The sequence below is a fragment of the Marmota marmota genome, unplaced genomic scaffold, assembly GCF_001458135.2.
Source record: "Marmota marmota marmota unplaced genomic scaffold, marMar, whole genome shotgun sequence".
NCBI classification, from domain to species: domain Eukaryota; kingdom Metazoa; phylum Chordata; class Mammalia; order Rodentia; family Sciuridae; genus Marmota; species Marmota marmota.
The window spans coordinates 31,371,945-31,388,528 of NW_026000249.1; the positions used below are offsets into that span (position 1 = coordinate 31,371,945).

Below are 16,584 nucleotides of genomic sequence, written 5' to 3' on the forward strand. Positions count from 1 at the left end.
ATATATATATATATAGAGAGAGAGAGAGAGAGAGAGAGAGAGAGAGAGAGAGAGAGTCTTACAGTTCCATAGTTTGATAAATCAACATCTCTTCAGCAATGGCCATATAATCAGCACAGTGTGGAGAACATTCCATTAGGCCCGAGTGCAAATAGCATTAACAGAGAGAAGGGCCAGAGAAAGATGGATCCTGAAGATTAAATTTATATATCTGGAATTCTTGTCAGAGCATCAACAAAAATCTGTTAGGCAGAACTATCAAGAGTATATACTTTCTCTTGGCTTGCTGGCTGAGAGTGGCACTGGTGGCAGCCAGACCTTGATTTTGAAATACTTGGGTTCCATAGAACTACCTCATGAAAAAGAGGGAATAGTGGCAAAAGGGATTTATCCCAGGCCCCCCATCTCTGAGACAACCATAACTGTTCCTTGTTTATCATTTTGTATATTTCAGCTCCCATTTAAAACATTTTTGCCAAAAGAAACCTATTGATTTTTTAAAAACCTACTACCAGGGATCATATAGGCTACAGACTCGAATCATATTCCCTAATCTTCAAAATGAAGAGGCAATTAAATGTTCTCAGGAAAATACTCTGAGAGTGTGTCTCTTACCTGAATTCCTCTCTATAGGTTCAAACACTGAAAGTGTATCATCGCTGAGAAAATATGAAATAACAAACATCCTGTCCACATCAGCACATTTGTCTGTGATTAGTTTTGCAAAAAACCGGAGTATATTGCTTACATTGCCATAGCTAAACAGAAGAGAAATAAGAGAGTGTTATACAAGTAATCTTGTACATATCATGTTGGTTGGAGGGTGGGCAGCAAAAGGCATGCTATGGTTTTAAAAATAGGAGGTTAAACTGTGCAAAGAGTCCAACCATCTTCTTATTAAGGTTCTCAATCTAAATACAGAGAGATTGCCTCAGTATATTAAAACACATCTTATTCATTACATGTCCTGGGTAAATGGATCCAACACACATGTCGTAAACATGCTGCTCAAACAATCACATTCATCAGTTGTTCTGTAATGACAAGCCTGGCACCAATCACAGTAATCATGTCAAATAGAAGGGCAAGCACCTGGCTCCATTGCCTAAGCTAGTCCAGAAGGTGTGCTCTGTCCATGCCTGGGACAACCTCCATTTTTTTACTACTCACTATCTGGCACCCATGGCCCTTCTGCCTTGTACTCTATATCCCCAACCCTCCCTGACTTCTCCCCCTATCTCCCCAGCATCACTCCTGATTCTGTTGGGAGCAAAATTAACTTTTCCCTTTCAAATGCTATAACAAATAGCAGTCGTGCCTCTTCCTTTTTTAAAAAATATTTTTTAGTTATAGATGGACACAACACCTTCATTTTATTTATTTATTTTTAGGTGATGCTGAGGATTGAACCCAGGGCCTCATATGTGCAAGGCAAGCATTTTACCACAGAGCCACAAACCCAGCCCAGCCTCTTCTTTTTTTATAACTTATCACCTGTATTGCAAGTAACCATTGCAGGTCTATTTTCCAAGGGAAAGCAATGTGTCTTATTAACGACTACCTAATATAGCACTTTTTACATTGTAAGTACTATACTCAATAAATGGTTAAAGAAAGTTATACCCATACAGACTAGGGGTTGAACTTAAAACTCTGTGCATGAATAAAATAGTAGGCTGAACATGGGATTAAACTGTAGAATTAAAAGTTCCCAGAGGTGATTTGTTGGTCACTGAAGAAGTTAATTTATGGTTTCTAAGCAGAAGCATGTCTGTGCACCTTTGCTAGTGAAAGGTGGACCTCGTAACAAACAGTAAGCCTTGGGGAGGTCTTTGAAAATCAAAATCACTGCCTGAAGGAGCACAAAGTCAAATCAGGCCTTTGTCGTTTCCCTGTCATGACTCTAATCAGAGAGGTCCTTACTTGAAGAGTCTCCTATGCCAAAATGCACTCTTTGTAATCACAGTGATAAAAAGCATAGTAATATTGGTTCATAGAGGCAGAAAGTGCTTTTCTCTGTGCCTTTCTAAAATTATCCAAGAACCTGGGCTGAGAAAGCATGGAGCCAAGATTCTCTGCTTGAGGCCTCAAGTGAGACAGAGTGCAGCCATTTGTAAAGCTAGTTCCAAGGCAGCCTGGGCAAAACATCCCAGAGGCCATTGATATTTTCTTAGTGCCTAGTTCTCAGGCCTCAGGAGGACCTCACATAGTGCTGGGGCCAGTTATGCTTTGTCAACTATCTTCTCTGGCACATAATTGAACTTATAATTAACAAATACATTTACCAGCCCACTCTCATGAAAAACCCATAACTTTTCAGATACCTGAAATATTCAAATGAGGTCTAGTCACTGGGCAAATTAATACTACTGTTAACGTAACTTCATAGAACTTACATAAATTTACAAGTGTATATGTTAAGTGTGAACTTTTCAACATGCCCAATTTTCACTTAAATCTAGTGTTCTGGCGATCTCATCAATCAAGAATACAATCTCAATAAAATCTTAAGACTAGCGGTTCACAAAGTTTATTGTGTATAAAAGTCACCTGGGAAGCTTGTTAAGTATGTAGAATCCAGAGTCCCATCCCTAGAGATATGGACTCAGTATCCAGCTGACTCTGGAAACCTGAATTATTAGTAAGCACCCCAGGAGATTCTGATGAGGTGGTCCCCAGAGTACACTGTAAGAACCACTGCAAGAGTCTTCATATATTTCCTTGACAAAGAAGCTAATTATCAAACTTCTCTGAACATTCTTTATCACAATATTCTGCCCTTCCAGCTAATCTTCTATTCAGACCCAATTTTGTGTTATATAGACTTGTACTTTTAGTTGGTTGTTTTCAAATTGTGTTTATTCCCATTGTTCCAAATATATAAATTCCTAGATCCAAGAGTCATGTCTTAACTTTTACTATATAACACAATTTTCTATAATCACCACCTTGAATTTGTCTCCCATTTTATTTTAAATACACTTTCATTAGGGCTGCTCTACCTAAACTGTTCTTATAGAGGCTAACGATGACCTCCATAATGCCAATTCCAATGCTTAATTTTTCCTTTGTCCACATCTAACTTGACCAATCAGCAGCAATTGGCACAAATGACCACTCCTTCTTCCATGATACTCTTGCTTTGCTTGACTTCTGGAATTTTGCATTCTCTTGGGTTTGCTCTCTCCTACCTCTTTGTTCCTTTTCTGACTCCTTTGCTGGTTATTCTTCTTTTTCCCAATTACTTAATTTGGGGTATCCCAAGTTTTATTCATGCACTTGTCTCTATGTATCTATTTTCTCCCTTGATGATATCATCCAGTCTGAAGACTCTAGTACAACTTGGCATCATGACTTAAAATACTATGTACACACGGATGCCTTCCAAATTTCTATCTAGCTCAGACCTCTTTCTTGTCCCCATCCTCATACATCCAACTGCTTTTCAATATTTCCACTTGATAGCTAACAAACATCTCAAACTTGTTCTAAAACTGAACTTCTGCTCTTGCCCTCAAACTTACTCATCTACAGTCTTTCCTATCTCAGTGGCTGGCAACTCCACCCTTCCAGTTGCTCAGGACCAAACCCTGAGAGACAACATTAGCTCCTCACTCCTGTTATACCTCATATCTCATCTGTCAGGAAATCCTACTGGCTCTACCCTCAAAATATTTCCAGAATCCACTATTTAATTTCATCACTTCCACTGCATTCACCCAGATCTGAGCCACCATAATTTTCCTCTTAGACTACAGCAGTAGCCTCATAACTGGTCTCAATTCTACCATTGTCTTCTACAGTCTACTCTCAACACTGTGTTGGAGGGATTCTTTCAAAATGCAAGTCAGAACAAGTCACTTCTCTGCTTAAATGTCCCAGGGATTCCCTCCTTCTCATTCAAAGTCAAAAGATTCCTTATAAGGCCCTCTGTGATCCCATCCCATTACTTCTCTTACCTTATTTCGGTGTATTCTGCCTTTTACTCATCTACTCTATCCAGTTGACCTTCTGGATGGTTCTTGAACATCCCAAGCATGCTTTTTGCTCAGGACCTTTACACTGACTGTTCCTTTTGCCTGGAACACATTTTCTTCCCTCGGGTGCATCAGAACACACTATTTAAAACTACAACCTGGGGTGTTCATCAACCCCATACTCCCAAATTCCCTTTATTTTCTTCACAGCAACTTAATACTTTCTTTACTTTTCCATGGTATTGAATACATTATATATACTAAATAATGCCTTTATGTATTATTTACTATCTTTATCTTTTACGTACCTCTTGCAGCTAGAATGAAAGTTCTAGGCAGGCAGGGCTTTCTGTCTGTTTTTGTTGTTTTTTTAAAAATAATTTTTATGTTATTTAATTTTTTATACCTTTATCTTATTTATTTTTATGTGGTGCTGAGGATCAAACCCAGTACCTCACACATGTTAGTAGGCAGTGCTCTACTGCTGAGCCACAACCCTAGACCTTTGTGTCATTTTGTTCATAGAAGTATCACAACTATGGCAAATACCTAGATTGGTCTTTGGCATGTAGCAGGTGACAGGAAATATTTGTTGATCAAGAAAATGAATGGATAATCCCGAGCTACACATCTACTAAAAGCCTCAAAAGTAGCTAGAGCTATAGAGTCTTGTGGTTGGGAAACACATGAAGGCTTATTTTTATTGATGGGGAAAAAAATTTAAAGAGGGGGGAAATGGCTGATGGGTATAGCAGATGGACAATATCTGGAACAAATGAGAAACTAATATTAAATCATGAGGGTTGGGGTTGTAGGTCAATGGTGGTATGCTTGCCTCACACGAATGAGGCACTGGGAGTGATCCTCAGTACCATATAAAAATAAATAAATAAAATAAAGGTATTTTGTCCATCTATACCTTAAAATATTTTTAAAAAGATTAAATCATGAATTCTGGATGCTATATAGTTATGAATAGCATAAGTATGGGATATTAACCTTCCTGGTAGGAAGCTATCTGTCCCTTCCTTCCATCTTTAAGAAATGGATTAGTGGATATTTACTCTCTTATTCTGTCCACTTATTCATCCTCTCCTCTTTTTGTGGTGAGGGGGTAACTGGGGATTGAACCCAGAGGCATTCTACCACTGAGTTATACTCCAAGTCCTTTTTATTTTTTAATTTTGAGTCAGGGTCTCACTAAGTTACTTAGAGCTTCCCTAAGTTTCTGAGGCTGACCTCAAACTTAGGATCCTCCTGCCTCAGCCTCCTAAGCCACTGGGATTCCAGGCATGTGCCACCACACCTGGCTCCATTACTCTTCATATTGAATAAAATATTGACCTGCCCCTAAGTATGCAGTCAGCATTGTTCTAACTCTTAGGGAAACAATGAAGCCAGTCCCTGACCTCAAGGAACAATTCTTGATTTGGGAGAGCCCATAAATTGCATAAATGAGTAGTCTTCACACCTGTAATAAGTACAGCTTTTGCAATAAGAAGGGCGTACTCCAGAAAAGAGATTCAAATCCAACCTCAACTAAAAATTAACTGTTTGAGTTTGGGCAAGTTGCAGAGCCTCTCTGAGCCTCAGTTCCCTCAAGTGAAGAATGAGTGCAGTAATTATCTACTTTCCAAGGCTGTTTTGAGGATAAAATGATACTAAGTATTATAAAGTATTTAGTAGACAGTAACTACTAATTGCTTAATGGTATAACAGAGTAGTAGTAATATTATTAGAGAAACAATCAGCAGAATACTGTGGGCACACAGAGAACAAAGTTACTAAATCAGCCTGGTACAGTGACAAAGAAATTATTCTGGTTCTCCCAAGTCAGACTAGACAATGTGCCCAGCAGGTCATCGCAGTGATGTTTACCTGGACAATAAAGATGATCTCCATGTCTATCAAAAACCTCATAGGCTTTAATTTGAAATGATATCCTCCAATGACTCATAGTAGACAGCATTAACCTCATAACAATAGCACCCAGTAAATTTGTTTGATAGCAATATATAAAATCAATATATGTTATGAATAATTTCATGTTCTAATTCACATTTTCTTTATTTGCATTAAGAAACTATCTTTATATGGTTTGTGAGATCATCTTCCTTAGGTTCTCACAGTTTTGAAACCTTGGGTCATTCAAACTCATGCATAAGTCTCCAGCCGAATGTGCCAGTTACTATGGAAACAAGGTCACTGTGTGGGAGGAGTTTGACAGAAGTGTATTCCTAGCACAGAACAAGCAGTGGACAGAAAGAAATGAAATTAGGGATATCTGTGCCTATACCACAATTCTCTAGCCACAATAAAGTGACACAAACAGAATGCTGTCTGCAGTCAGGGTTCTGTAGGCAACTTTACCCAGTGCAGACAGAAAGAGAGACTAAGTCAACTACCCACAAAGAACTGCTTTACCCCTGGGTTCCAGAAGCAACACCCTAGATAATATTTCATCATGTTTACTTATAATAAAACTTCTGTCTCTTTTTACAATAGGGACATTTTTCCTGCGCACCTCCTTTGGGTGGCAACCCTTAAAAACATCAGTTAGCGGGAAATGTCCATCAAATAGTCCTATCCTGGAACCTCATTGTAAACACTGTTATCAATGAGAGGAAGGAGAATAAGTTAGTGTCTCTCTTACGTGATGATCAATGGTTCTCAAACACTGATGTGCCTCAGAATCCCCTGGAGGGCTTGTGAAAACAGAGTGCTGGGCCCCACCTCCAGAGTTTTCCATCTCAACTGGTCTGGAGGGAGAGGCACAGAATTAGCATCTCTAACAAGTATAGGGACCACACTTTGAGTAGCACTGAGTTTAGAAAATAAAAACCTGGGTTGGGGCTGTGGCTCAGTGGTACAGCACTTGCCTGGCATGTGTGAGGCACTGGGTTCGATCCTCAACACCATATACAAATAAAATAAAGGTATTGTGTCCACCTACAACTAAAATAAATAAATAAATATAAACAAATAAATAAATAAATAAATCCCTAACTCCTTAAAAATAAAAGATTATTTCTTGAAAGACAAAACATCACATCATGGCAAGGGCATACTTTCCACCATTCTGTACAAGTCTCAGAAAGATTTCAGCCATTTTTACAGATATAGCACAACTATTGTTCTCTCTCCTTCAAATGTTCAATAACAGCATCTGACCTCATTCAATTTGACCAAATTCAGGGTGTTGTCTTATTTCCTTCTCCTAGTCTTACTGCACATTCCCTTTATCATTGTTCTCCCCAGGATCTCCTGACCCATTATTTCCCTCATGCAGGACTCCAGCTTTTAGCCAGCATCCTATTGAAGTAGCTGCGGTATTTCCCCACCACTTTCCCCCTGGTTTTCTTCTCCACAGTCTGCTCTCCCTGCAGAAGAAAAAAAGTAGCCCTAGGCAGTGCCTAGATTCTACATGCATGACTCAGGAGCAGATTTTACCTCATAGAATATTAGGGATACTTTGAACATCCATCTTTTGAAATTATATGCAGCCATGTGAGCGATCTGTTGTTACTGAACTTACCCAAACCTCTCAAATCAAAACAACAACATTAATTATTTTTCGAAATAACATTTTGAAAAACACTTATATATCATTGAAATCTCTATAACAAGGGCTGGCAAACTACAGTCCATGGGCCAGATCCAGCTAGCCACCTGTGTTGATATGGTCTTTGAGCTAAGAGTAGTTTTTATATTTTTAAATGGTTGAAAAAATAAAAAGAAGAATATTTTGTGATATCTAAAAATTACATGAAATTCAAATGTCAATGTTCATAAAAACAGTTTTTTTGGAGCACAGTCACACATGTGTTTACATTCTGTCTATGGCTGCTTTCATGGCACATCTGGATGGTTGTGACAGGCCATATGGCCTACAAAGCCCAAAATATTTACACTGACTCTTTTTAAGTTTGCTGACCCCTTCCTCTATATCCTTTCCTAGGGATTATCTTCAGGAGAGAGACAGACAGGCAGATAGATAAAAAAGGCACCACAGATTGGGGATGATATGACTTTAGGATTCCCCAGAAGATACTGTAAAATAAACATTCATGTAGGAACCTGGCAATACCTATAAGTTAATCAATTTCACTAAAAGACTACAACAACATGTCCTTGAACTTGAAATTAGATGAGCTTTTTTTTTCCTTTAAAAAAATTTTTTTATTTGTATATAGACACAATACTTTTATTTATTTTTATGTGATGCTGAGGATCAAACCCAGTGCCTCATGCATGCAAGTCATGTGCTTTACCACTAAGCTACAACCCCAGCGCTTAGATGAGCTTTGTGTCACCTCTTTTTATCATGAGGACTGTCATAAATCCCAAACAGATTTGGAAAAGATAGGACTCAAATCATGGTTCCCTCAAGCACCTGTCTTCTTCCATGCATTTCTTGAAGTTTCTCTGGTGAGGTGTGGGCACAAGGCCTATGCAGGAACGGAGAGAATCCTCTTCAGATCCAAAGCCCGTGTAAGGTGGAAATTTCCTTTCTATTTTTGGAAGAGGAGGAGCCTTGCATGAAATGGAGGTAAAGTTCTCTATAACAAAACAAAGGAAAACAAAACATCAAATATTTTCTTTTGCCCTGATTATGGCTGTTTTGAAAGGTTTGTTATGATTTCAAGATGAACATGAAGATCTTTGTAGACTATTTTAAACTCTTTCAAACAAAACACGGCAAAATCCTGTGAGAGTAGGTTCCAATCATGTTTACAAAAACCACAGAAGTCACTTAATAATTGCCATTGGTTCAAAAGAAAAAATAAGAATCTGTGTCAAATAAGTAAACATTTATCTTTTGTCATCACATCCCCATTTGTGAATATTTTTGTTCTTCCCCTGATTTTTCCAATGATCTGAAAATTCAAACTTGAAACTTTATGCCCCATTCCATATTTTAACCTGTAATTTAGCCCTCTCCTATCTTCAAACAACACTCACTAATAAAATTATTTTCCAAATATGTCTGACTCTTGACTATTTTACCTTTCCCCTTTCCCACCCGCCAGTTCTTCCTCCTAGACCCACTTTTCCAGCCCCTTCCTTTGCCTCCAACAAACTCTAGGACATGACACTTCACTATCTAATTCAAAAATAAACACAAAATAAAACCTCTTTCTTCTCACCCACCAGTGCTCCAAGTTACTCTTGTTCCTGCCCAAGGAAAGACTATAATTTTATTCAAATGGTGAATAAAGTGTAAAGAAGCAACAAAATAAAACAACAAAAACTTTTTAATGCCCAACTGCCTATTCTCTCAAAGGGAGTGCTGAGTGGTAAATACTGCTGGTTTTCTTCACTTATCATATGAGGAAAGAGACGTAGAGAGAAACCTGGGGACATATCTGTAAAAGCCTAGAAGCTCTTAGGTATTCATTTACACTGTTGTGCAATCTCCAAGAAGCAACTGTGCCTTCCAGAAAAATAGCATACTGACCAGATATCCCCAAGTCACTGTGTTTGCCCCATCACTAATGGCAAAGAAGATACCAGGATCTTTCCTAAAAACCAAACCACAGAACCTACTTTCCATTCTTTCCCAAACTTGAGTATGCCATAGGTATTTTGGTTGTGTATGATAAGCAAAGATTTCCTTCTATTGTTCTAATAGAAGGAAAATTACATTTTTAATGCACATCACCATAAGAGAAAATGTGCATCAATTTACTATCCAAGACAACCTAACTCTAAAATTTGAGGTGTTTTTGCTTTTGTTTTACTGAATTATCAAAACACTAAGGATTTTGAGCCATTCCTAACTCTGATATGAAAACATTTTCAGCTTTCTCTTTTCCTCAGACTTGCTAGTAGTCTTTGTGTGAAATTTCCCCAAGCACAATCCCCCCCAAAAAATACCATTCCACCCTAATAGAAGCTGTTCACAGCAGACATGTTGACAAAGAGAGAAGGTGCAGCCAGTCGGCCAATATGGGGGAAACTCTCCTGTTGTTATTTCTGTGATGACTAAAGCAAAGTCTTGGAAATAAAAAGGAAACTTCAAGTCTCAGAATCAGACAGAACTATAGTAGACTCTACCATTGCTCACCATTACATCAAACACACCATCTGATATTTTCATTTCAAGGCAAGCACCATAGAGATAACAAAGAGCTCTATGTGATTATTAGAAAATTGGGACATAAGCAGTTTTATACAACAGGGGACATATACATACAACTTTACATACTAACCTAAGCAGTCTAAACCAGGAAGACACACACTTAATCGCAAAGTAATTAAGAATGTATTCAACAGCTACCTTCCCCCCCACCCCAGGTTTTATAATACACTGTTGTTTTCTCAACTACATTGTTTTGGCAACAGATTTAAGTAACAAAAGAACCAATTTAGAGTTTTCCTCTGCACCCACAGTGCCATCTAGTGTATAAAAGCTGAGAACTGATCCACTCCATCACCCCTGACTTTTGTAACACCACATACATCAATTTTTGGAAACCGTGGCTCAAGACCCAACTTTAAACCTTATTTTTCTGGGTAACACGTATACATTCACAAAGCTGTGAACTTCTGCCTGAATGACGAGTTGGATGTCTCTGGTTTTGCAACATCCCAACCTCTTGCATGGTTCAGGTATTTAAAAATATTTGTTGAATAAATGTAAAGTATACATTTTTATACAAAGCATCCCCAAATGTCTTCTGTAACTGGTACTTTACTAGATCCTGAGACACTGCCTGTCTTTCAAATGTTCTGACTTCTCTGTTCCCAAATGACTTGCAAAAATACATAAGACTGAATGCCTATCCATGACTGATTGTATTCCAATAAACTGCAGAAAGATGAGGTATAAAAAGGAGTCTTAATGTTCCTTCATAGTGATTTTCTATTCACCTTCTCAGTTGGAAGCATTTCTGAGAAAAGTCTTCAATTACCTCAAAGTTTACCTTATATTCTTATAACCCAGAGATGGATCCAGGCTCTGGGAGACTTACAGCTTATTTGATTTGGAAGAAGCTCTTTAAGATAAAGAATATCGAGGCTGGGGCTATAGATCAGCGGTGGCGCATTTGCCTGGCATGTGTGAGGCACTGGGTTCAATGCTCAGCACTATGTATAAATAAATAAAATAAAGGTCTATCAACAACTAAAAAATTTTTTTTTTTAAATGAAAAATGTCAGCCGCAAACAGTGGCATGAGCCAGCAGTCCCAGCCACTCTAAAGACTGAGGCAGGAGGATTCAAAGTTCAAGGCCAGCCTGAGCAACTTAGACACTGTCTCAAAATAAAAAATAACAAGGGCTAGAGATGTAGCTCAGTGGTAGAGCATTTTCCTAGCATGGGTGAGGCTCTGGATTTCATCCTCTAGTACTGCAGGAAAAAAATAAAAATTAAAAATGACAAATTATTGAGACAAAATTAGGCCAGGTCTTTGGGTTGGGACCCCCGTAAAGGAAGAACCTTGAAGATTTAGCTTCATTAGCTTCAAGGTAAATTCATCTCTCTTTTACTCAAGGCCTAGGTCAAATTATTTCAGTGAAACATTTACTTGGGGGTCAAATGATTAGTGAATCACACAATGTTAGAGCTATAAAATCCTTAGAAACCCTCTAATCCTCAACCATCTTCTCTTCATAGGGAAGGTAAAAGAAGCAAAATTGTTAGGGTCCATCAAGGTCATCTGGTGAAATCACAAGCCAATTCTATCCCTGTTGCTGCAAGTTGGGATGGCAAATTTGCTCAAGTGATATCATTAAACATTTCATTTTAGATGTTCTGCTGCTTCTAGTGCCAAAATCTCAGAGAGAGCAAGAAATGACTTACAAAATTAAAGACGCTTTAGGACTTCTGGTCAGCCTTAATCTGAGTATAGCCTACTAAGTGTTCAAAGGCAATAGGGATTAATGATCTTGTTACTAGTTGGGTGATATCAGCCACTAAGAATCAATGACAAGAAAATGCTCTTATAGAAAAAGAAATAATAACCCAAGGCAGAAATTTCTAGGTAAGAATGATTTACTTTCAAATCCCTGTTCCTTTAGTGGAAGAAATACCTGCTGAAGCCACTGGAGCTTTTTGCTAACCTTCAGACTATAAGACTGACATATTTCCACCAGCTTGTCTGTGTTCAACCACTTCAAACATTGAGGGAGTGACCTGCTATAACCCAGCAGGCAAGCCAAGACCAAAGGGATGACCACACTGCCTAATGGAGGAGTCACACTGGACAGTGATGGGCAAGAAATCAATGAAATCTCCTTCTCCTTAGAATCCTTAAAGTATGTAAGAATCTCATCTTTTCAAGAGTCAAATGTCTGTTGTTCTTCATTGAAATTATTTAATGCTATGCCAACTGTTATGGCATTTGACTGCATTTATTAATCCTTAAAAATATTTTTACCAACATGTCACAGCCGCTAATGAAGAAAAATAAAGATCATTGATTCAATTTTTTAAATGTCAGGAAGAACTATATCTAAATAACATTAAGTATATTAATTTAACTTTATCCCCCAAAATCAGGAAAAGCAAATGTAAAGATGATCAGAGAATATTGATCTATTCCCCTTACACTCAATCATAGATATAATTTCTAGTCATTAGTTACACTGAGTACACTGTCGTAACTCAAGAAATGTTGTATAATAATAATGTCTGTTAAGCGGGATATTTTAACATATGTTATGAGAAATATAAAAAAATCAGTGTGACTATGAAATGCATCATAATTTTGCGTTTGCATAATTTTGTGTTTAAATGCAAAATGCTCATGTTCGCTTTAAAGAAACAAACTACTTTTTTAACATAATAGAGTAAGTCTATAGTGAACAAAAGCTGTAGACACAAAGAAATTAAGCACTAAGACTCAACTGAACCAGACTACGGACATTTGAAGCTGATACATTTACCCAGGATAACTCGATTTGGAGCATACAAGGGATTTACGGGGCCTCTGAAAATTCCTGTAGAAGCTGCTAAGACACAAATGATATACCAAGTCTCTCCGGCATGATATTCATTTTCCCAGATGCAAATTTTATATTCTCAAAGTCAAGCTGACAAATATCAACCAAATGCTATGCTCTAAGTTTAAGGAATTATATGATGTTTTAGAATCTTTACCACATCCTTTATATTAGGGTAATCTTTCAATCTTTCACCATGACCTTTATATAAAGGTAATCTTCAGATGTAAGTTATAGATTTCAGTGGCCCATCATCAAATTTTCAACTTGCACTGGAGACTTATTGATTCTAAACAGGTATCTACATTTATCAAAGGCCAAATTCTTTTCCCCGATGACTAAGGGTCACTAGCAGCTTCTACACTTGCACATTCCTGTCTTATCCAGTTGTTTTGACACCAAAACAACTATGCTCAACAATTTCCACTAAAGAGGACCAATTTTAGAAAATAAGAGACCCCTAATTTGGTCCCTGTAGGACCCACACATTTGACTAACGTGGCATGCTGATGCAGCGGAACAAGCTCCCTTAATGAACCTAAGAGTAAAACTGAAAATCTTTTTTAATCTAACCCCATTATATATTTTGTGTTCCTTCTCTTTCACTATAAAAATTCCCAGGAGGCCAGGAATGCTACACAATAGGGACACCAAGACACATAAGGTGGGCTTTTGTCTCTCTATAGACAAAGCACCCAGTTTGTTTTTTTTTTTTGGGGGGGGGGTACTGGGGATTGATCTCAGGGGCACTTGAAAACTGAGCCATATCCCCAGCCCTATTTTGTGTTTTATTTAAGGACAGGGTCTCACAGAGTTACTTAGCACCTTGCTTTTGCTGAGGCTGGCTTTGAATTTGAGATCCTCCTGTCTTAGCCTCCCGAGCCACTGGGATTACAGGCGTGAGCCACCACACCGGGCAGCACCTGATCTTTTAAGAAGCTGTGATTCCTTCTGGCTTCCATCTCACCCTTCAGGAAAGTGTGTTTATATGAATGTTCCAAGCTTCAGAGGGAAGCATGGTCACCCTTTCAAATCTGTGGCTTTTGCATGCTTGAACTAAACCAGCACAGATTAAAAATACTCAGGGAAAACTGTGTCTGTATTGAACATGTTCAGATATTTTTTTTTCTTATCACTGTTCCCAAAACAATATAGTATAACTACTACTTACATGGCATTTATGTTATATTAGGTATCATCAGTAATCTAAAGATGATTTAAAGTAGCCCAGCATGGTGACATGTACCTGTAGTCCCAGCTCTTTAGAAGGCTGAGGCAGGAGAATTGCAAGTTCAAAATTAGCTAAATTTTCACAACATCCAGTCTCAAAAATATTAACAAAATAAAATACATAGGAGGATATGTGTAGGTTCTATGCAAATACTATATGCCATTTCATATATAAGAAATTTGAGCATCTTGAGATATTGGTATGGGGGGAATTGGGACCAGTCCTCTGTGGATACTGAGGGATTACCTGTAGGACTAAGCATCCCTATCCCAGCTCTAAACCCCTACCTGGGAGGTCAGCAATTCTCATCAACTCCTAGCAGCATACTTGGAGCCTGGGTAGAGGGCCTAGGAAGGGGGCAGAGCTGGTCAGCATTCCTTCCTATTATTATTAAATTCCTAAAAGTAGGAGTTTCATAAATGAGGGCTTGGGTTTCAGATTTTACATCATATCCTCCACCTGTTTCTAGGACTCTCATAACACCATGTATCATACTGTAGGTCCCAACTTCCCTTCTAGCCTAGAAACCCCTTCTCTATCTCCTAAGTCTATTGCACTGACCTGTATATAACAGGTGCTTAATAAATCACTACTTTTTATTCTGAACTGAACTAATATGATTGGAATGGAATTGATATCTATGAAGGGAGAAGCTAGAAACCTGGCTGAGCCTTATCAGGAAAGGTGAAACAAATTGGCACAAGAGAATTCCATAGAGAATTCAAGGAAATGTTTCTATTGCAGTAAGCAAGAATTGAATAAAAAGCACTTATATTTCCATGTTATTTGACCAACTTAAACATTTACCCCATGTTGCAGTGAGGCAGACAGCCATAAGGGAAAAAAAATCGAAACCCCTGGGATCAGGCAGACAAGTTCAGATCTTGGTTCATTCTTTGCTTGCTATATGAGTGGACAAATGAGTCCCTTTAAGTCTCAATTTCTTTGCCTTTAAAAAATGGGGATAATGAGGACTGGTTGTAGCTCAGTGATGGAGTGCTCGCCTTGCATGTGAAGGCACTGGCTTCAATCCTCAGCACGACATAAAAATAAAATAAAGGTCTTGTGTCCATCTACAACTAAAACTAATATTTTTTTAAAAATGAGGATGATGAGCCTACCCATGAAGGATTGTTGTTAGGACTATGTAAGATAACAAATGCCCCAGAGATAGCAAATGCACAGTAAACAATAGCAATTATGAGCTTAACATCTGAAACTCAAAAGTAAAAGCATAGCTAGGAACAAAAAGTCAAAATTGGAAAATATTCTCTAGTTAGCATAAGTATCACTTACCAACTCCATATTTAGCCTTAAAATAAGACTTTGTAAATTCATCACAGTCGCAGAGGAGCACTTTCCTTCCCCACACATTGATGTAGGTTCCTATAGTCAGGTCACTATCTTTGTAATACTCTTGGTCTAGTTTTCCTAGCTAAGAAAAACAAAGGAACATAGCATTGGCACCATGGACCTTCTAAAGAACTAGGTACCCCTTCCCAAAGGGGGAAAAAAACACTTCAATTATATTATTTATAACTAACGTTTAAAAATCAAATCCAAAAGTAACCAGTCAATGTTAACATTTGAAAGCATTATTTTAGCACTGTAGTACTTGCAAAGAGCAATGCAATACATGTATTTCTGTATGCATGCAGGCTCATTATTTATATGATAAATGCCAGTACAATGTATATATTTGTGTATTCATTGATTTCATTAATACTCTCACCAGGGATGAATATGTAACTCACCCCACTGTTCAGGTTCCAGGGAAGACACACTGAAAACAGTAATAAAACATGAGGATCCTTACCTTGTATTTATCTAACAGGTAGCCATCCACTCGCTTCTCTGCCAAGCCACCGCACACATTGAGAACTGTTCGGTCTGTTATCTGGCCTGGTTGATAGATCCCAGGTGGGCCGTGCTGGAATACAAAATCAAAGCAATGCGGATGGCTTCTGAACACAGAGACAGTGTACTCCAGGGACACATGTAGGAAATATGCGGTATATGGTCCTTCTCTACCATCCAGAGGAAGACACATAGTCCACCATGCCTCCCTACACTGCTATAGCCCTTATGCCATAGCCCCATTTTTTAACTGCCTCCCTACACTCCATACATTCTTTAAGGCCCTGATAAAGCCCTGTTTTGCCCTCAACCCTTCCCATTCTACAGGTAGCCATCTACACACTGAGAACTGTTCAATCCATTACTTGTCCTCAACCCAAACCTCACCAGCACCTACCACAGGGTTCTACCACTTTCTCTGGTTCTCTAATGTTTTAATCAGCAGCCATCTTTTCTCTTCATTAAATTACAACCCTCCCCAAGGAAGAACCCCTGCCTCCTTGGCTTCTTTATTCTGATTAGCACCCTGCCTCATCCTGAGCTCAGTGAATAGAGTACCTGCTGGCCCACAGAG

At 38.3% G+C, this 16,584-nt stretch overlaps 1 protein-coding gene across 1 annotated transcript in view; it reads right to left on the reverse strand.

Annotated features, from left to right (window-relative positions):
• Efhc2 (EF-hand domain containing 2) overlaps nucleotides 1–16,584 on the reverse strand; it is a 206,743-nt gene that overhangs the window by 75,227 nt on the left and 114,932 nt on the right. The window contains exons 5-8 of the mRNA XM_048796279.1: nucleotides 15,970–16,083; nucleotides 15,450–15,588; nucleotides 8,371–8,536; nucleotides 616–758 (exon numbers count right to left, since the gene is read on the reverse strand). Coding sequence (XP_048652236.1) covers nucleotides 616–758; nucleotides 8,371–8,536; nucleotides 15,450–15,588; nucleotides 15,970–16,083 — 562 coding nt within the window. The remainder of the gene's footprint in view (nucleotides 1–615; nucleotides 759–8,370; nucleotides 8,537–15,449; nucleotides 15,589–15,969; nucleotides 16,084–16,584) is intronic.